The sequence below is a fragment of the Phalacrocorax carbo genome, chromosome 9 (assembly GCF_963921805.1).
Source record: "Phalacrocorax carbo chromosome 9, bPhaCar2.1, whole genome shotgun sequence".
NCBI classification, from domain to species: domain Eukaryota; kingdom Metazoa; phylum Chordata; class Aves; order Suliformes; family Phalacrocoracidae; genus Phalacrocorax; species Phalacrocorax carbo.
Genome location: NC_087521.1, coordinates 27,457,584 through 27,479,879, shown reverse-complemented (window position 1 = coordinate 27,479,879; position 22,296 = coordinate 27,457,584). Strand labels below are relative to the sequence as shown.

At 36.5% G+C, this 22,296-nt stretch overlaps 1 protein-coding gene across 5 annotated transcripts in view; it reads left to right on the top strand.

Moving 5' to 3' along the window:
• The window catches only part of PPP1R13B (protein phosphatase 1 regulatory subunit 13B), a 73,038-nt gene that overhangs the window by 43,533 nt on the left and 7,209 nt on the right, over window positions 1-22,296 (top strand). For 2 of the 5 annotated variants that reach the window (XM_064460874.1, XM_064460872.1), the window contains exons 5-11: window positions 10,639-10,740; window positions 11,758-11,932; window positions 12,326-12,522; window positions 14,279-14,443; window positions 15,283-15,463; window positions 20,579-20,748; window positions 21,618-22,119. In XM_064460874.1, coding sequence (XP_064316944.1) covers window positions 10,639-10,740; window positions 11,758-11,932; window positions 12,326-12,522; window positions 14,279-14,443; window positions 15,283-15,463; window positions 20,579-20,748; window positions 21,618-22,119 — 1,492 coding nt within the window. Of the gene's footprint in view, window positions 1-6,652; window positions 6,746-6,796; window positions 7,169-10,638; window positions 10,741-11,757; window positions 11,933-12,325; window positions 12,523-14,278; window positions 14,444-15,282; window positions 15,464-20,578; window positions 20,749-21,617; window positions 22,120-22,296 lie in introns of those variants that run through there. The other 3 variants (XM_064460876.1, XM_064460875.1, XM_064460873.1) reach the window with 3 other exon arrangements.

Genomic DNA, 22,296 nt, shown 5'->3' with positions numbered 1-22,296 from the left:
CACCTTTATGTTTTTCCCAGGCAAGTGAACCTTTCCATTTCTCTGTTGTCTCTGCCCCTGCCTCTAGATCCAATTGTTGTTACGTTTGTTCCCCTGCAGTCTTCCTCAGATAAAAGCGGACAAAATGAAAGTCCCTCCGGCTAATTTAGGAGCAAGGGAGTTGAACTTGTTTTTCTTCTCATATTCCTAGTGGATGATCTTACTGTACAGCTCATACCTTTCCTTGCTTGCTAAAAATAAGCCTGTTCTTTATGCAGCTGGAATATTCACTGTATTGTGCTTGGACATAGAGTTCTTTAGTGTCCTTATGGAGACCCGTTTGGCTGGATCTCTTGTGTAAGTGCACTGAATCATGTTTGAACTACTTAAAAGAATGAAGAGAGGGTGAACTTGTATGTCATTCATGAGCTTGGCAAGGTAAATTACAGATTTTTATGGTTTTTATCTTCCACAATATAATAGTTTTAAGATATATAAGAAATTGTTAATGGGGTTTAGTATTTTCTTTGAAGTTTATTATTTAAAAATCCTTGGGTCTGGGTTTTGGCTTGCTGCAGTCTTCTCTGACTTGCAGCTTCTTGATATAGCAATTACATTCTTTTGCTTTATTGCTAGCTCATGTATTCATCTTGTTGCATGCAAGATTTAAGAAAAAGCTGAAGTATGTAGGGAAAAGCATATAGCAAACACTGGAAAGATTATTTGCATGAGATTGTGGTATCTGTTCTGACTGTACTGTTTACATTTTATCTTAGGCAGCCTCTGTTAATAAAGAAACTCTTAAATTTCAGCTGCTATGGCTTTCTGTCACTTTAAACAGTAAAATTACAAAAATTAATGATTTTCCTGATCTTTTTGGCATTCAGTTTTTGCACTGAGTTGGTAATACTACAAAAATAAAAACTGAACAAATACTTCATGAGTTTTTAAAGCTAAATTGTATGATTATCTTTTCAGTTTAACATAACTGTATAAGAAATATGTATTGCTCAACACTTTCCATTGAATATCAAAAGTGCAATGAATCAAGCCAATTGTAGCTGACAGCTGGCTTGATCTTGCCATGATTAGGTCTTTTTCTGCTGGCAAAATCCACTAGACTTTTCCATTAGCTGATTGTTGATGAATGCAGAGAGACAGTTTTTCATATCGTTATCGAATTTGGGGAACACTTTATTTCATATTGAATAAGATTAAAAAATATCCTACCTCCTATTGACTGAGCCAAAAAGCTATGCAGGAATTCATAAGATTTGTACAGTTGTCAATTTGGCTTTTTCACAGCAAACTGTTAAACAATTAGCGTAGACAGAAAGTAACAGAAACATGCATTTGAAGTGTGTTGAAGCAAGGCAAACGTTGACAGCCGATGAGCAGCGCTGCAAAATAAAGATGTGCTCTTTTACAATTACATGGGAAAATAGTGAACAGGTAATTAATTACTTGTCAGAATGTGTTAGTTTTACACTTTAGTGGACATGTTATTTAAAGACTGTGTAGCTTTTGCACTTTAATACAAACAGTTGTGGGTTTTGTCACATGACTGGAATGCAGACCAGTTTGGGTTTTGTAACTCCTTATCTCTTAATTGAAATTCTTTGTTAATCAGATTTTGTTAGATGCGTTTGCTATCATTTAAGTTTTAAGACCCTATCAAGAGCTCATTACTTCAAAACGTCATGGCCAGCTTTTCCTTTTAACAACTTAGGTCTTATGGGAAGCGTAAGTCGTACCCTAAGTTTCACAACATACCTTTCAATTACAGGATAATTTTTTCCAGTACTTACATGTTTTGGGGATGTTTTATTATACTGTCCTCATATAAACAATATTACATCACAGAAAAACTTCATATTGAAACAGTTACTTAAGGGAAGATTATTTGCACATGTGCATTATCAAATGCACATTTGATGCTAAACCTGTTATTCCAAGTAATGATAAGTCCATCTTAACCATGCTTAACTATCCTGTCAGAATAAGATACTGCTGTTCTAAGAGCCCCAGCAAAATATAGTTCCGAGGCTATTTTTAAAGGACCCTGGACAGTGTGTTTTCAATGTATTGTAACATGTCTGTTACTCAAAATTACTCTGAAGTTTTGTGCATAACTGATCTGTTATTTCTGTAAGAACACATAGTTTCTTTTAAGGTAATTTTACTTTTGTTAGGAGTACGAGGTTGGTATTTTGATTCAAATCGGCTACTGGGTATTTTAGCTGGTACTAAAGTAATATAAACACACTTAAGATTTCTCTGGCTGTTAAAAGTGACTGCAAGGACAAGGAAAAAAGTAGTATTTTAAACAGAGTTCCAAATACTGCTTTTCTATACTGTAGAAGTGATTTATAAGCAGTTTATTTAATATGTAGCAGATGCTGAATATATGATTAAATCCATTTCTAATTCTGAAACTATTTTAACATTTTGATTTTTGTTAAGTTCTGCCTTTTCTTAGCTGCTCTGTGCAAAATAGAGGACAGCCTCACTTGTGAGATTTCTAAGAAAGCAATACGGGAAACAGGAAATCTGGAATCTGGCTTGTACTGAATAGACTTTAAACATTTTATTATACAGAGTGACTTATTAGCATCAGTAAGTTGGAGGAATTGCTAACAAGGTACTGTAATTTGAGAGAGGTTAAGATTTTTTCAGAGATAAGTATGTGAGATCCTTCAGCAAATTGTTGAAGCGTGTTTATTCTAAGAAATCGTTGATGTATTTGCAACAAATAAAATAACATTACAAATGTCTCACTAAAGTTATCAGATACCATTAGTAACGTTAATTTCAAGATCACTGGATTATCAGGAGATAGCACATGCTAGGTATGTTTTCCTTTAATTCCCAATATTCTGGTTGCCTTTCCTGGGTTTAATTAGCTTGTTCATTTCCATTAAGCTAAAAACGGCAAGTGCTATTGTTATTGGATTCTTTAAATGGATTTCTGCTATCGGCATATTTCTGACCCAATTAAAAAAAAATGCAAGGCAGAGCTGTGGATAAAGCCATTAAACTGGAAATAATGTCATCCAGCTCAGCAAAACTATTTTAGTTGAAATAAAACCAGATATTTTCTTTCGGTTTTGTTTGTTTTTGTTGTTTGGTTGGGGTTTTTTTGTTTTGTTTTTAAAGCATTATGTATGAGTTTTCACACAAGATTTTCAAGCTTGTCTTTGTTGTGCATGGCACTAGGATCAGCTTTTATGGAAAAGGTGGTCAAAATCCATTAGAATTCTTAAATTTGGTGATGTATAGGGTCAATATGTTTCAGAAATCTAAGGCGGTCAGAATCGATTATCTTCAGCAGATGGTCCTGTGTTCTCCTCTCATAGCCCTCAGACAGCACAAGGAGGCCACATACACTTCATATAAGACCTATTTGATACAGAATTGGTATAATAAACTACTGTAACTTCCACCTGTTCTCCCCATCACTACTGTTGTGCTGAGGACAGGTACCCCAAGTGTGTGCTGGCTATTCTTATCAGCAACCTTTAAAGCTTTGTTGTCAACTGGGCTAGTTGAAGCATCGCCTAACCTACGTTATATTGAATGAGACTTAAGGCAGAAAAGTTAGATGTGACTGATGGGCTTCTGCTGCTCGTGTCCAAGTTAGCATGGGAGAATTGGGAAATCTTTTGCTAGATTCAGTAGGCAAAGCAAGCGTTGCTTTCTTTCCTGCCCTGGCGGTTTGGTAGTTGTGCAGCCAGAGCTGTAGCACTTCCTTTGCTGTAAATGCGACACACAAGAGGAAAATACAGCGATGGCTCACTGAGGTGAGAGCTCCCTGGTTTGGGGAGGCTGAGAATAGTCAGAGCCCTGGTCCCAGTCTAGAATTCATTGGCTGGGGAGTGCTCCAACCTACCCCGTTCATTTTACAGTTGTCAGTCTGCTTCATTCTGGGAAAACGGTCATTTATGTAATATACTTCACTTCCTTTGTCCACATGCTCGTATACCTAGTCCCAGACCTGTCAGTTCTGTGTTTGTCATGTAGCTTTATAGATTTCTGGGGTTTGACAACTCTACAACTGTAAATTTCTATTCTGGAATTAAATTTTATACTCCCTCATTTGCTCTAGGAAGGAACAGTGACTTAAAACTGCTATAGATCATGGAAAACTGAGTCTTTCAGTAAATGCAGTAAAAACAGAGCATTTCTATGTAAGCATTTTAAGCCTTCTCAGGAGCAACTTGCAGTACCTTTCTGGCCTTTGCTGTCCTTTCCTGTTAAGATGGTGAAGATGATTTTTTTCTTTACCCCATAGCAAAAGTTGGATGCCTCGTCAATAAATCCTATATGGGGGAGTAAATTCTTTAAATCATGAGCTCAAAGGGGTCGATTATTGGAATTTTCACTCTCGGTTGCAGTTTCTGCCTCTAATTCAGTACTGATCTTGCCCTCGGTTTGTGGGTTTTTTTGGAGGCGTTGGGGTTTGTTTTTGTGGTGTGTCGTCATTGCCCTGTCATTGTTCCTCCCCCCCGCCCCACTATCTTTAGCCTTTGATACACTGGTGTTGTCCCAACCTTGAATCAGAGTGTTTTCTTTCACATTTATTCTGGCTGAGGATATGGTTACCTTCCTTTATCATCACAAATATTTTTAGGAGCGGGTCATGGAGGACTTCAGAGAAGGATTGATTTTATATATATAAAAATATATTATTTGCTAATATTTTTATATATAAATTTTTTTTAAGCTAAAAAAGGCCATTTGGCCAAAATGTTCCTTATCTGTAGGACGATTTTAGAATGGCAGCCTATGTAAGGAATAAACAGTGTAGCTGGGTTGAAGGCAGGATATATACTGAATTATCTTTAGTGGCTGCTCTGTATTGGCTTGTCAATAAATTAATAGGTGGTTGAAAGTAGTGGGATAAAAGCAGAAAAACTTTGTGGGTAGCCCTTTTGACGGCCGAGTGAGAAGCAGCCATTCTGGGCTCCAAGGCAGAAGCTAACACATAGACTTCCTCACCTCCCTGCAGGCTGGCTGATAACATTTTATCTAGGATCTGCTGGACCTTGGCAATTGGAAGTTTAACCTCAGAATCGTCTCTGACTGTGACAAGAGAGAAGGGTGGACCGAAGTACTGATAGAGAAGTAGTAAATGAGGGAGTAAGGATAGAGGTGATGGAGGTGAGTGATAGGAAAAAGACTAGAAAACACGTGTGAGAGAGTTCATGGTACATGATTCATTGTACAAGAATACACACAGGAGAAGGTGGAGCTTGGCTAGTTCAGGAGGTTCGAGGGACTTGAACCCTACACTTTCTAGTGCAGGGTGTTGGGAAGGGAACTGAAGAATTGTGTGGGAGATGGGTGTGAACACCTATCTTAAAAAGAGGGAAGCAATAGATAAGAGAAGTTAATGACATGGTGGCTCTTGCAAACCTAGAAAAAGATTTCAAGAGATAGCATGCAGGAAATTATTGGTAAATTCTTGTACTGCTCTGGTTTTCTTTTCCAATTGATCAGTTGCATTTTGGTTTACACTGGCTATTTGAGTGGCTAGGCATTGCTGAACCTAAAAGTTATATTGCCAGTCATTATGGTGGCCTGAAAAGCTTTTGACTCTTTGTTGTTTTCCTTTAAAGCTCTTATTTCTGAAATCGTAAGTCTCAGGTGTGGGTTTGGTATATGTTTCATTATTTTCAGAGTAACTTCCTGTTCATACTAGTGCAAACTTTAGAAAATGGTCCAAAATAAGTATCTTCATAGCTTAGATGTAGAGGCAAAGGAATGCATAAAATCAAACCACATCCTAATGATAATCTATTTTAAAAGATCAGTCTCATGGGGTTTTTATTTTAATATTGACATAGACTCCTCTTATAAGATAGTTTCCTGATGGGAGTAAAGGCAAAAAACCACCAGAATCTGCCCTTATTGCTTAGATGTCTTGACTACAGTACACTTCACTTGTCAAAGAAATATTTTGAGTTCAGGTGCAATATTTCATTTACTATTGTGGGTTTCCAATGAGTAAGGCATTTCATAATAGCTCAGAAACATGTAGGCTGAGGAGTTTGTGATGATAAAACAGCATAGTGTGAGGGTAGAAAGAAAGGAGAAAATGAATTTTCGGAGTGACAAGACTAATGTGTAGAATTAAATATTAAAGGAGGTTCCTTTTCTTAATTAAATGCCTATGGTATGACTTGTTTTGAGGCAGCTTGTAAACTGGTTCCCAAACTATTTAATTACTACTGTACCATTCATCTTACCTGTCTCAAAATATTAATCATCAAATGGTAAAATATTACTCTGTAGTAGGAGGGTAATGCCAGAAGCTGAAACTCCAGTTCATTACAAACTGTCTCTCATCATGACCTTTTAAAGTGCATGCTAAACAAAACAAATAAATTTTTTTAAAGATTCTTGTCAATATTAAGAAATTAGGGAATATAGGTGTAAGGTATTCTGGCCTGTATGAGACATACATAATACTTCCTTAGTGCCTAATAATGAATGCAGTGTTTGTTCTATAGCATTTTATTTAGAAGTTCATCTCTATGTGTAAATGCTTCTGTGAATCAATGAAAAGAAATTTACAGTTCAGCAAAACTGTCTGCTTTGATGTATCACCATGTGGCAAATGAATCTTTGGAATCTGGAGGAGTAGATATTTGTAGTGGCTTCTTCCTCCTTTAGAAGGTAGTTCTGCAGGAGGTAGGTTTCTATTGCTGTGGGAGAAAGGAGGAGGTTTGGACCTTAAATGCGATAGGCTCATGTTTGTTATGAGGTGAGTGACTTCATGGACGAAATTGTTAATAACTAGTATGAACAGCACAAACTTAAGAATCTGAGAAACCACCAACCTCATTAAAGAACTGAGAAAATGTAGTGTTTTCTTTGCCTTCCACAACCTGAGGTTCTGAAGGACTGAGACTGACTTTTTTCAGTGGTGGTATTTGCATACAGATGATTACAAGCAGACTCCACTAATATGAAATGCTCTAAACAAATTGATTTAGTAGATCTCGGCAAGAAAAAGATTCAGTGTTTTTCATGCTGTTTCAAAAATTATGCCGCCCTGTTTTGGATGTGAAATCAGCAACAGTCTATCTGAAAATAATTTATTTGATGTTGAAGAGGAATTCTGCTTCGTCTGTTTACTGCTTTTGCCATGTGGATGAAGAAGAACAAACTGCGAGTGAAGTTACAGGTTTAAGACTTTGTTTCCTCGGCTGCCTCTTCTTTTCTTTCCTAAGTCTAGTGCAGTTATTTTAAGTGAAAGGGACACTTTACTGGTATTCAGTGAGGTAAACATTAAAAGACTTCTCATAGAGTGTTTATATTTAAATGGTTAATTATCACTGTTTCTCATGTTCTTGTGCTTTGCCATGTATGAAAGGTTTTCAGACATTACCCTTGCTAAATGGAACATTTTACAGTAGTTACCTTCTTCAAGCAGAGGCTAATATTTGCGGTCATCTTATAATTAATCTTCTATAGTTTACATAATACAAAATAATGCAGTACTCTTTTCAGGCATTATATTATATACTTTCATATATGTTTATTTAAAGCAGTAGAAGTTCTGGGTCTTTGGATCAAACTGTTTTGTTTCTGGTGCTTTTACAAACCCGTTTCTTATTGTCATTTTGCCTTCCAGGTTACATTTTTCATTTAGAAGATCTCTCAGTGAAATGGTTTGGTTTGTTTCTTGATTTTGGGTTTGTTGTTTTTTTTTTAACCTTGAAATATGTGCGACCCCTATACAGATACCACTTTTTGAGTCTGGATATATTTTTAACAAGATTTGTTAGCAAAAAAATCTCTTTCTTGGACAGTGTTGTATTGAAAATTACTACTGGAAATGGAATGAGCTATCAATGTTGTTAACATGAAGTGATGATCAAAGCAGAAAGGAGGGGAGCATTGGGAAGACTTTGCGTAGTCTAATGCAAGTTGTATGGTTTTGAAACAGAGCATATCTGTGTTGAGAAATTATTACCAATTCACACATACACCCTTTTTTACTTTTAAAATCAGTGATCCAGAAGGAAGCTTTCAAGCCATTCTGAGCCCCTGTTAAGAATTACCTACAGAAGCAGATTTAGGTTTTTCTGGCAGAAGGTCCTGCCACAGGAAGTCAGCAGAGCCTGATCATGTTCTGGGAGCAGCATCTGGTTTTTCTATCTTATTTTCTTGTCTCAAGTGAGCACATTTAGGTTTCTGGATGGCACTTGGAAAACCTTCCTTACTTTCTTACCCAATTAGTGCCTTTCAGTCTGCAATTAATAATAAAATGTCTGTCTTGTATGCGCTTGTGGCCACTAGCTAATAAATCAAAGTTATTTGGCCTTAAAGAATATTGTGAAGGACTCTTGTCAGTCGTAAGTCATGCTAATAAAAAAGTATACACTACTAAGTTCAGTCCTTTTTTTTAATTACTGTGTTCACTAACAAAGTGTTGAAATAGAGAATTAGTGGATTTTGCCTTTTGTTATACTTCCATTGTTCTGAAAAGCTGTAGCTGTAAATAAATGCATAGATTTATTTTTTTTAATAACTTCTCTAACATAAGTGGTTTTCATTACTGTTGACTAGTAAGAGGAGTTTCAGTTGTAGTATCCAGTAAGAACTATAATCCTACTCCATAATTTCAGTAGGAAATGTTCAAAGCAGGACAATAACTTTCTCAGAAATTTTAATCCGACATGTCTATATCATGTGTCTAGGATGCAGCAACTTTAAGTTAGTGTTCAAAATCTGGCTCATTTTTGTGTCTGACCTTGAGGTACATATCGTACCTGAAAAATTGTGTGCAGAAACATGAAATATTAATTGGGGTTCAAGTAAGGAAAGGAAAGAAAAAAAGAGGGGAAAAAAAAGGAAAAAGATAAATCAGTTATTTTAAAACTAATATTATTTTCCTTTCCTGACTGAAGCTTAAAGAAACCATTTTGTATTATGCATTGATTGGAGAACGGACACTTACTTAATTAGGAATTTGATACAGGAAGATGAAACAAGCCATTCAAAGTAGCTGAGATACTTCAGTATCAACAAGATATTAGAGGAGAACTTTACATTTCATAGAGTGAAGTACAATTATCGCAGGGGACACGTCAGACAAGATTACTGGAGAACTGCGTTGGAAGTCAGTAGGGCGGGCCCAGAAACGCCGAGCCGCTAAATCAGCATTAGTCTGGGATCGGGTTTGATCAGATCTACAATCTGATGCTTGACTGATTGGGGTGGGGAGGTGTTTGGGGTTGGTTGGTTTTTTTTTTCTTTCCTTTCTGTGTGCCTGTAAAAGGTTTAGACCTCATTCCATTTTGTAAACATTAATTTGAAACAGAGTTTTATTTATCAATATATCCAAAACATTTAGTTCTCTTTTAGTTTTCAGCAGTATTGACTATATTGGGGGTAGGAAATGATGTAATTGTAATTTGTTCTACTAATAGTGTAGTAATGTATTTTAGTGAAAATACTACATTATTTATTGAAATATTACAATGCAGTAATCCAGCTTTTATGTTGATTCAATAAATTGAGTGAATTACATGTAAATACCTTGAAGCCGATGTTGGGCTATGCTGAACTTTCTTGCTTTCCAGCATAAATTTGCGAAGGCCGGTATTCTCTTTCTGTGCAAACTCTAAAGTTGTGGGGTTTGGTTTTCTGAGGAGCAAAGCAGGTATTGGGCAAGTGTCAGCTTCTGGAATTTGACTTATTACACTGCACCTTGTTGTGATTGCATAATAAAACATGGTTGAAGTAATTTAATGTTGAGATTTAATTTATATTTGTTGATAGAGCTATGAATAAACTGAAACAATACGTTCATTTTTGAAAAACAGAAAATATTCCATCTCACACACTGTCACAGCATCATATAAACTTTGAATAATTTTCAGTAATTGGCCCTCTACTCCAGTTTTGTAAATGATTGGTTAGTTTTGAAATGCAAAAGGAGTGATAAAGGCGCACTAATATCTTGTCTTTTCATTCAAAGTTCACTCAGTAACAGCTACTTCCTTATCCAAAAGGGATCAACTTTACTTTGCTTCACTTCGTACAGACTGTGTTTCACAGATTTTTACCTTAAATGCTCCAATCTGCCAGGAAATTTCACCATCTTTGGATGTGAGCTTAGTGTGACAGCCTTTGTCTAAGCCTTGATCTAAGGGTTCTCATGTGGTCTTGTCTTGCGCTAGGTAAAGCAAGCTATAATCACCAGTTAAAGCTACCAAGGCAGTTACACTGAAAGTGTTAGGAAAGGAAAGAAGCTTCAGATTCCAGATACTGCTTAAAATACCTGCTTGCATGTGTGTTTTTGCATGTGCCATACCAGTACAGTGTACCAATTCTACAGAACATCTTAACAGAACAGTATTAAAGGTAGTATAAGGCATTTTCTCTCTTGTTTGTTTTGTCTCTTAGTGTTTTGCTCTTTCATCTGCTTTTCCACTTTTTGCTTTTTTTGTCCCTGGTATGTGATTGGTCTCTCCCCATCCTTTCTGCTCTGAGATTTCTTACTCTTTCACAGGTATCTATCATTATTCTTCCTCCAAGGACTGGGGAGGAGGCTTTAGCCTTCCTCTGAGGAGTGGAGCTTTAGCTTCTATAGTCAGAACATGTAATATACTTCAACATATTAATGTAACATTTTGTGTTCTGCAGGTTGGGAATCCACGTGTTGAGCTCACTCTTTCTGAACTTCAAGATATGGCTGCCCGACAACAGCAGCAGATTGAAAATCAACAGCAAATGTTGGTTGCTAAGGTAATAATTATATACAGATCATAATACACATTTCCTTCAATACATGCAAACATAGTTTCATGGCTACAGGAAAACAGGCTAATTCATTCTAGATGAGCTCAAGAAAGAGCTTGAGAAATCCATTGTTTTACCAAGCTAATCTTAATCTAGGCAATATACAACACTTCAGTGTAAATGATACTCTAACAGCCTATGTCAAGCCAAGCTATGTGTCTTTATAAAAATATTGCTAGGTTTTATTTGTCTCTTTTTGTGGGCCTCACGCCCACTTCACGATCTGTGATAGACAAGGTTTGACTCTATGCTCATTGTTAGTAGCTCATTCACTCCAGTATAGTAATAGTGGTGTGAGATGACACTATGCCCACTTCGTATATATTCATGTATTACATTTCCAGAGTCTCTGACATGTAAGTATCTGAGTATGTTTTCACAGTGGGGAGTGGGTTTCATGTTTTTGACATTGTTGTAGGTGTTCTAATACATAGTATCTGTTGGATGCTTGGAGTACTTAGGAATCAACCTATTGATTCTGTTGTTCATTTTTGATGGAAATAATGTAGAAAAAGAAACATTACCTTACAGTAGGACAGCTTGTTTAAAATGGTCTGCTGGACATATTTTATTATCTTTGGGAAGCTGGATAACAGCGTTGGAAGTTCATTTTGCAACAGCAGAAAAAGTGTTAGTAGCGGCAGAAAACAAATGCCAGAGGAGGTTTCACAGATGTGTTTGAATAAGTGTTTGGGCTAGGGCTGCATTTGCACATATATGTAAATTTGATATTTGGTCTAAAATATCTTGAACCACTGCTCTAAACCAGATTTGTTCAATTAATGTTCAGAGTTTTTCTAGGAGGACTGATTTTAACATATTTTAACTAAATATAACTTTTTCTGGTTTCTGGAAGTAAAAAAACCCCACTGATCATAGTGGTGGTTTTCTCTAAGTTAACTTTTCTTTTTAAAAAAATAAATGGGTAACAGGTACCTCTTGTCTAAAACCTCATTTTGTCAGGAACAACGGTTGCGTTATCTGAAGCAGCAAGAACGCCGACAGCAGCAGTCTGTTTCTGAGAGTGAGAAGCTTCAAAAACTTAAAGAACGTGTTGAAACACAGGAGACAAAGCTGAAAAAAATCCGTGCCATGAGAGGACAGGTGGACTACAGCAAGATAATGAATGGCAATCTATGTATGTGGAATTTTTAAGTCATTTATGTAATTTAATTTACTATTCATTGCATGACTAGTAAATAATGCTATATTGCTAGTCAATATACCATTGAAGCAAGATTTCAGATAGAATGGTTTTTTTGTCTTAGAGGGTCCTGTGTTTCTATGAAATTTGTATATGATGCAACTTTTTCTTTGTTTTATGTCATCAGGCATAAAGTCAGAATAAGTCTATTCTATAACTATTAGGAAATATGACTGTTAGTAAATTCCCAACACATAAATATTTTCTATGTGCATGCATATACTAGATTTAAAACTAATGTGTTGTATTTATTAATACCTGTAGAATTTAAAAATTCACTTCTGCTTTACTTGATTGGTTTTGTTATTTTTATTTTGTTAATTTTAGCAACTGAAATTGAGCATATAAGTGCCATGTTCCAGGAAAAGCAGCAGGAGCTACAGGCTGCAGTGTTAAAAGTGGATCAACTTACTCAGCAACTGGAGGATTTAAGGAAAGGAAAACTGAATGGGTTTCAGTCTTACAATGGACAGATGACAGGACCTGCAGCAGTAGAATTAAAAAAGTTGTATCAAGAGCTACAAGTAAGTAATGGAGAGATGCTATTGGGATGGTAGCTGTCGATTACAGAAAGTTGTCTGTGACATCTTGTAAAACTGGTGTATTGGAATGCTGTAATGTGTGAGGTTGTAGTTAGCATATAACCCTCTTTTAAAACAGAATTTCATTAGCTTTAAAAACTGTATTTGTTGTTGCTCATATATATAATGTTACAAAGAATAAAAATTCCTTTCAGTACTTTTCTATTTTGCAAAGAACTGGGTGTAGCAAGCTCACTTAGGTGTCATCTTAACTTGGAGACATTACTGGACAATGAATGAAATTATATTAAAAATATATTGTGAAAATATAACTATAATATCTGGTGTAAATAAGCAAAATACATAGGAATAACACATTTTAACAGAACCACCAAAACCGTAAGCTGCACTGCATTCACTACACAATATAGTGCGCTATAGGTGCAGTATATTCACACAATATTCCCTATATCGCTATTATATATCTTCCTCCAACAAGATTGTTACATCTGAAGTGTAATTCTCACAAGAGTAACGACATATTCCATTTACATTGAAATTTTGTCCAGTTTGTATGTTTAAAAGTTGTGGAATACTTAATTGTGTGCCAGTGTGTCAGGATTTGAGGGCTCTCTTATTTACCCATGTACTTTATTGTGATCAAAGCAACAGCTCTAATACATACTTAATATTTCAAAATTAATTTAAATTCTAAAATCAGTCTCACTTACTTCTTTACGTGAGCGAATGCAACATACAAATTAATCCATCACATGTTTTCATTAATTAGGAATGAGGGTCCTTTTTCCCCTCTTCTTCCACTTTCCCCATTTATACAAGGCGAACAGAATCGCAGAACAGTTTGGGTTGGAAGGGACCTTTAAAGGTCATCTAGTCCAACCCCCCCTGCATTGAGCAGGGACATCTTCAACTATAGCAGGTATCTACCTTTTGAGTATTTCTAAGAGCAAAGATGCTTAATAGATTAAGATTTCTTTCTTGTGCTTCACAATGATCCCAAACACATTTATCAAGACTTTGCCTCAGGTTTTTTTTTTTCATGTAACATTACCATGAAAATTGGAACACTGAGACAATACTGTCAGAGTTATTGAAGGTATGAAAAAAATGCCAATGAGAAAGCAAGAGAAATAATTATAAAGACTGTTATGGTTGATTTAAACCATAAAGGTAATCCGCCTCCTAATCTTACTGGAAACCTGCTGCGACGGTTTCAGTTTAATCCCCAGGTAGAGAGGAAAGTCTGTGCCCAGTCCCTGCACTTGTTAACTTCCCATCCAGACATCAAGAATTTTCATGTGGAACTGGAAACAGAATCAATAGCATAATTTCTGTTACAAGTTTTATATTGCTTAGTTTAAATATCATGAAAACTGTATTGGTGGTTAAACATAACTTTTAACAAGCATTTTCTGTGACTTGAATTTTCATGCTGTAATTCAATTCTGAAATGTCTTTATGCCTAGTTCTTCAATCCATTTGCTATAAATGGGATGCAGCCTACATGTATTTAATAGGCATCCACTACTTTATTAGGACATTCTTTTGCTGCTTTCTTCAAAGAGTTGTTTGTGGTTGCAAATATTAATTTGGCAGCCTGTGTGGAATAACAACATTAGAGAAGGCAGAACGTAGCTCATCTAAGTTGTTTTGGGTTTTTTAACACTGTACAAAAACAACTTGACAACAGACAAAATGAAGTAACTGTCCTAATGAGCACTTTGGGGTTTTTTTTAAGATTCGTAACAGGCTTAACCAGGAGCAAAACTCCAAGCTTCAGCAGCAGAAAGAACTCTTAAACAAACGTAATATGGAGGTGGCTATGATGGACAAGCGAATCAATGAGCTGCGTGAACGACTATACAAGAAAAAAGTTGAGGCACGTCAAAAAGAAAACATTCCTGTAAGATAAACTGTTAAAAGGGCCACACTTTAGTTTATCAAGAGCCTATAAAAACTACATAGAATCTCACTTTTTCTGAGCTGAGTAATACAATTCCATCTAAAGAACCTATTTTAAAAGTAGCAGGCTTCCTAAAAGTATCTTGCAGTTTTTCCTAGATACCAGGTTCTGTTAGACAGAATGTGTTTCCTTTTATTTTTCTTTATGGCGCAGACCATACTAAATTTAAAATTATAGTAGTTTATATTTCTAGGAAGGAAAGTGCAATTATGGGCTGTCTTTCAAAGCATGAAAGCATATAAAGTTTGGTTTTTATAAAATATTGATCTTCCAATATGGAAAGTTTATAAAAATATAAACGGCCTGATAAAGTTAGCCTTGACAGTTGTCTGGAACTTCGAAAAGAAATCAGTTGCACAGTAGACCTCTTGTCTAAGGACCAGAGATATCAATTCTGGATTCCCCTACGTATTCCTAGCGGGAGGTATTGCTTTTTAAAAACAAACAAACAAAAAACCAAAACATATGCGATCATTTAAGAGCTCATTTTAGCCTATTTGCCTAAGAAAGGCACAATGAAAGAGACCTTATACAGATAAAGGTTTCTACAAGAAATGTGTGCTGTGGCTGAGAAATTGAATTTTTGAGTTGTTGATTTTAGGGAATAAAATTTGTTACTTTCTACTTTTTGGGGGGGGTAGAAGCATGCAATATTGTAAATTATTAAGGTTTCTTAGCTACAGTGCATCATTCTAGATAATTAAATTTAGACCTCTTGTTCGTGCACAAATGCCTAGATTAAATGGAAGTTCACATTTCAATTTGTCTGATTTCTGTAGTTGAATCGTATAAACGGAACTTCATCACCCCAGTCATCCCTGAGCGCCTCAGGAAGGGTGGCAGCAGTAGGACCTTACATCCAAGTTCCAAGTGCTGGCACTTACGCTGTACCAGTAGATCCAGTTAAACCACAGTCTCTCACCATTGCTTCTAGCTCAACACATGGAAGATCAAAATCTGGTAAGCACTTAAGTGTGGTGTTTAATAATACACATCATTTGGAAAGGGACAATAAAGAAAAGGAGTAATCTTAGGAGACCCGGTGTTGGCATAATCTCTGTCATGGAAGGGGCAGGTTTTAGATGTCTTGATATTACTCTGTGAATTGGACATTAGCCATTTGATATGAAGCATTTTTGCCTCTTTCCATGAATTTTTATTAGAAGACTGTTTTTCTTCAAAGTTTACTAGCTGGTACACTGCTAAAAGGTGCACATGTTCCTTCAAAGATTCTTTGTTCCGTCTTTAATAGCTTTTCAATTAGTTTGTGTGTTTGAATATAATAATGAAATCAACTCTGTGGCAAACTGTATTATAGACAACTATTTACAGTATGTTGATTTTTGTCAAGTAAAACAAAGCTAGTGAATAAGTAAAAATAATATTACTTCTCAGAAGGAGACCAAATAGGAAAATATAATAAAACTATGGGAGGTTTTTGCTCCAAGATATGAGAATTTGTGGTGCTTGAAGCGTTTCTGAAATGGAATAACCTTAGCATTGTGGTGCTGTTTCCTTGTTTCTGCCTTCAGTAGTGAAGGAGCTGCCCCTCCAGAGTACTCCCCAGAACTTGATGTCCAAAATTGATTGCCATATCTCCCATAATTAATAATACCATCTACATTATAAAATAGAATTGTTTACATTGGAGACTAAAGGAAGCAGGTTGACATTTGTGCCTCAAGTTCTCATTCTAGCAAAGCTCACCTCTCTGCTTACATCTTGGCAAAATCAGAATTCTTAAGAAAGACTTAGCTAGGAAAACATGCATCATACAAATAAAAATGCACGATTCCATGGGTCTAACCACAGGACTTAGTTTATCTGGTCACCTAAGAGAGATCTAAAAATGAGATGATCAAAGCTTCAGCAATATTCACATACGCTGCAGTACTTAAAACTGAATGCTCCAGCAAAGCTTGCAGCATGCTTCCAAATGGGGAGGAAGGAAGAGATGGAGGGAAGACAGTCTGATGAACACCTCTGTAGGAAAGAATGACAGAAATGCCCCCCCAAAAACCCCAAGGTCAGGAAGTAAAACTATCCAAACCGAATGTAAAAAAAATCCCAGTCTTTTCCATTGTTACCAGTGACTAACAATACCTTTAGTTAATTCAAAGGCTGTACAAACCCCATCACTGGTTTTACGGAAAAGTCCCAAGAATATGGAATGACTCAATTGCAGGGGGAAGTGATAAATTTGCAACAGTTTTTTGTTTTCAGACATGTGGATTCCTCTTCCACATATGGGAAAGGACAGTTCATAACTTAAGTTCACCAACCAAAAAAAAAACACCCTATTTTGTAAATATCAACCTCAGAAGATACACATACACACTTCTAAACCTACCTCAGGGGGTTACAATGGTGACTTTTTAATTTTATGAAAGTAATTATTGTACCTTAGGACTGACTTTGTGTTTATTACTCTAAATGTGCTTGAATAAAGTCCTATAAAATAGATTTATGTGAGGAGAAGCTTATATGCTCCCAGGAAGAAAAGAAATTGCATGGTTGTTTATTTTTTTAATGTCATGCTTTTATTTCTCATTATCTGAGTGTTCCTGTTCTAATTTCTCCATTGTCATTGTTATAATTTTCCCACCGCTTTTTTTTCTTTCTTTTTCTGTGTAACTGGATCTGCCTTGGTGTGTCCAGTAGAGACAGACTGTGGGTGTGTGAAAAAATCTCCAGACACCTGGAAGGTTTCTGATTTAGACATAATAGTGGATCCTATTCTGTCACCTCCCACTTCTCTTCAGTCTGCTGTTCACAATGTCATCCGCCTGGCACCTACTGTCTTTGACACCCAGCACTGTGAGTCCGTAGAAGCTCTCTGGCTAGCTAAGAACTCAGTTTTTAATATGGTCATCTGAGCTCTTGCATACAGATGCATATTAAACAGCATCTTTAGAACTTGGGTTGTGGTCTGGCATGCAGAAGATGCTGTTGAAATGTAAAATTGTTGAGAAGTTACCTTTCATCTTTGAAGGAAACAGAATTGTGGCAAACTCATCCCTGGAGTACTGGAGTGGTCTACTAGGGATGAGTTTTCTTCACTGAAAAACCTTGAAATGTTCTAATTGTTATTAGAAAATTAATGGTAATCACCAAAGCATATTTTAATATATCTCAGATTAGATAGATGCATTACATACAGGTTTAGCTTGAGTTACTTTGGGAAACTGAGTTTCCATGTTGCACTGGCCTCAGGGTTGGGATAAAACCTCACTGTCCAAGTCAACAGCAAGAACCTTGCTGACTTCCATTGGACAAAAACGTTACACTTGATTTGCACGTCACTTGTTATATTGCACTTAAGTATCCTGGATCCAGACCTACAAAAATTTTAGGTAAAATCAGAGAAAACCCACAAACCCTTTTGTGTCTGCATGTCACTGTCTTATTTATGTAAATACAAAATGGACTGGTGGGAGTTGAAATACACTGGGTGTTACGTGGTTTTACAAGCGGCAGACAAGAGGGTACATTTGGAGGAGAAAATGAAATCAGTTGGCTGAAACAGCCATGGGGTGGCTGAGAGCAGGAGCTAGTGAGGGCTTGTCAGAAGGGCGTTGCCATCAGATGGGCAAGAGTGGCTGGGACCTGTTCAGTCTAACCAAAGACAGCAGAAGGCAGACGCTGTTTGGTTGCCTGCTCGTAGCACCTATCACGCAGCCGCTGGTGCCATATGCTGCAGCTGCAGATTGCAACAGCAGCTGAGTTAAGTGCATGAGATTCAGCTTGGGTTGTGGGAGTACATGAGAGGTGCGCTCACAAAAAATGCATGGTAGTTGACGAGTCTGCCAGAGTGTAATATGAAGGACACGAAGGTGGGAACAGTTACATTCCAATGTTTGTGTAAGTAGAATGAAACAAGTTAGAGAGAAGAGAGAGTCTGAATTTATTTCCAGTCTGTTTCCTCAGAATTTGGGGATGAACATGCCAATATTTGGAATTCAGAGGATTACAAAAAGTTTGTGTATAACCGTCTTTCTAATAGAAAAGGGTGGGCTTGTATTTGCGGGTAAGATAATTAAATTCTTTGGGATTTTTGCTGTTGTTTCTGTAAGTGCTTTCTTAATAGCTAAACTTCCGCCTAAAGGTGCTTTCATGTTTAGCGTGAATCAGTTAGAATACCTTTTACTGATCTTCAAAAGTTTTACTGAACCATAACCTTAGTAGAGTTATGGAACATCCTGTGTATTTTGTACAGTAAATGTTCATTCAGTGCATATTTGGAAAATGTACCATTATTTAGGGTCAGAGTGTTCAGACAGTAATCTTGCTCTTAATAACCAGATGATTCCAAACAAAACCACCAACATGTCCAGTTCTTGGATGTTGCAAGTAATAAATCTGGGCCTCATCATTTCCTGGCAGCTTGCAAGTCTGAAGAGTGATTTCTTAACTATATACTATATTTTCAGTGTAAAAATATGCAACCCTATTTAAATGACCAACCACAAAAATATTCTTGCTCCAAAGTAATTATGTCTCAGAATTCAAACACAGTTGATATGAAGTTGAAAGTTTAATACAATATAGCGTGTATAATATTAAGAAATGGTCTGCACATATAATTAAAAGTAATTATTATGCTGGATGAAATGCAGAGGTATAACTTTTTTTCTCACTTAAAAATGATATGATTTTAGCAAGCCTATAAATAAGTTTATGAGCTAATAGTGAATTTGCACTCATAAAGGGAAAACATCAGGTGGTAATTGTCAAGAAAGATTCAGGTTGTCATTTTGAGGTGGGGGATGAGAAAAGGGATACTCAATAAAGAGGATGAGGCTTAAGGCTAGACAGTAGAGTGGTGATGTTAAAGTCACTGCAGTTAGAATGTCCCTGTGCAGCTTATTCTTAGACTCTCTGCTATACTAGACAAGGATGGCAAAGAATTCTAGAAATAGCCTTGCTGATTCTGTTTTTTGGGGGCTTAAAACTGAAATGAAATGGGAAACTTTGCCATTGAATACCTGATTTCCATATGTCGTTGTCTTACTGTGGAGTCCAGAAATCTCAGGAAATCTGCACACACACAGAGCCCCCCTGTGTTAGTTGTTATCCTGTAGTGAAGTTAATTACATGATACCTGTCATCTTTACTGATGCTACATCCTCCACTAAGATAACTGTCAGCAATAGGGAAGGAGAAATGATCTCTGGTCTCCTTGGAGTAAGAGAAACATGAAGTTAAATCTTTTAAAGGCAAATCAAAGGCTTAGGTTCTAACCAGCGATCTGTTTAGTTACTATAAAACAGATCTAATTAGCAGGCTACTTACTCCCTCTTGCTTGGTTACAGAACAGAAAACAAATAGTCTCATGCAGTTAATAAAGTAATATGTGAATGCATCTAGGACTTCATTAAGAATTTGTTGCCTCAGTTCATGTGCAGCTATGCTGATTTTTTTGCATATGATGAAGATAAAAGCCCATGACTTGTATCTTGACACTGTGAGTTGAAGTTGACAGCTGACTTTTTATAAATTTCTTTAAAATTAAATCTCTGGGACAATTCTGATCAGGTGAGTACGTTGAGGAAAAACAAAAGGTAAGTTAAATGCTACTTCCAGCCAAGGGACATATGCTTTTGTTCTGCCCCATTGTTGAAATGAGTTTTTACTTCCTGTTATGAGTGAAAGAATCTAGTAACCATAGTTTAAATTTGGAGTAAGTCCACTCAGAGCTTGACTTAACTATTAGCATAATTCGATACTACCAAAAGAAATATGTTGATGAAGTGTTTCTTGTAAGGATTTTTTTGTAATGAACTTGTTTGCCTTCTAATAGAACATGCAACGCTCAAAACAAAATTTTAACCATCTTTTTTTCTATAGAAATTCTCGGTACAGTTTCAGTGTCAAAGAGTGACAAACAGCGTATTGCACACACCGATTGGGCTTTCAGTATTGATTTCTGAATCAAACATTAATAGTGATTTATCTCGTTTCTAGAATCAAGTTGATCCTGTTGTAATCTAAGCTGTTCCATTTCACATGTTGTTTTGCTTGTTTACAATGGTGGTGTGGATTATCTTAAATATAGTATTTTTGTCTGTTTTCAAGCGAATGATGGAAATTGGCCAATACTTAAACAGAGCTCAACCCCCGTGGTAAAACCCCCTCAGATCTCCAACACAGACTGGAAAGAATCAAGCATGGATACTGCTTTAAAACAAGGAACTATATCCAGCCAGCCTTTGCCAACTTCAGTATTAGGAAGTACTGATAAGCTGGTGGGTTTCATCTGTGATGTATTTATAGATCTGTTTTGCTGAAATTATGAACCTTTGGCTTCCATAGCTGAGCGCACTTCAATTACATACCCACTCAGTTTCCCTGCTGCTGATTATTTAAAAAGTCAGAAAGAAAATTACTGTTGCATTCTTCCTGTTCCTTTTGGCTCATATCACATTACAGGTTTTTTTTCCCAGCTTCAGTAGTTCATATTCCTTCCTGTTCTCTTCCATACCTGCTCTCTCCTCTCCTTTCGCTTCTCCTAATCACCTCCCCCACCTTCCTATTTTTTGAATTCAGATCTTCGTTACTGTTTTTCCTTGGTGTAGATTATCACTTTTCAAGGCGCTCTTTTTCCTCACAAAAATGTCACACAAGAAGTTGTTAAATCTATCCTTGAGTGAGTCTGCTGGTGGTGTCTGTCTGCACTGTTGATCTAGTACTTTATGAATTCTTTAAGACTGTAATCTTTAAAGAGTAAGGACCTTGTCTTTGAGTAGTTTTGGTAAGCTCTAATATCATGCTATATATTATCAAATACATTATCAACTAGATACTGAGATCCAGAACCTAGAACAAGTTATTCAGGCTTTGAAAGTATGCAGATAGTTTTGGATTGATATTAATGTATGGAGATGCCTTTAATTAATGCTGAAAATACCTTTAAACTGTGGCTTCCGTCTGACGTATGATGAAGTCTTGCAGTAAATTCCAGTAGAATCATATCTAGTGATTAAGGAGCACAAATTGTTTATATTGACTCCTGTCACACAAGATTATTAGTAGGCTTTGTTGAATGAGAAATATTCTTGCTCACAAGTATCTTATTTAGTTAAATGGTACATACTTTTTTATTGTTCTTACATAGGGTCTCGACCTGGGGAAGGTGCCACCAACAATTCCTGGTGTAAGCAAGCAGCTGCCTCAAAACTATGGGACCTATCCAAGTCCAGTTCCCTTAGGAACAGGTTCTACAAATTCTCTAGAAAGAAGGAAGGATGGCAGTCTGCCCAGACCTGGCACCAGTATAACAAATCGGCAAAGACCTGTTCCGCTTCCGCCGCCAAGCAATGTACATCAGCCCAGTTCTTCACAACAGATTCAACAGAGAATTTCTGTACCTCCCAGCCCTACGTATCAACCTTCCGGTCCCCCCGTGTTTCCAGGAGGAGATGGCAGGCCAGAACTCCCTTTAACTGTGGCAATCAGACCTTTTCTAGCTGATAAGGGATCAAGACCTCAGTCTCCCAGAAAGGGGCCACAGACAGTGAACTCCAGTTCCATCTACTCAATGTATCTTCAGCAAGCAACACCACCAAAGAATTATCAACAAGCTGTATACAATACCTTAAATAAGTCAGTAAAAGCAGGTAGAATATATTTTGCTTTATTTTTTCCCTTTGAAATAGACTGTTAAGATCTACTTATTTGGCTTAGTTTACTTTCTCTATCAGTTTGAAAAACTTGTCTAAATCTATGAGAAGAGGAAAGATTTTTATTTTTTTTTTAATGTATGCAGCATGGCAGAAAAATGAGCCTATGTATTT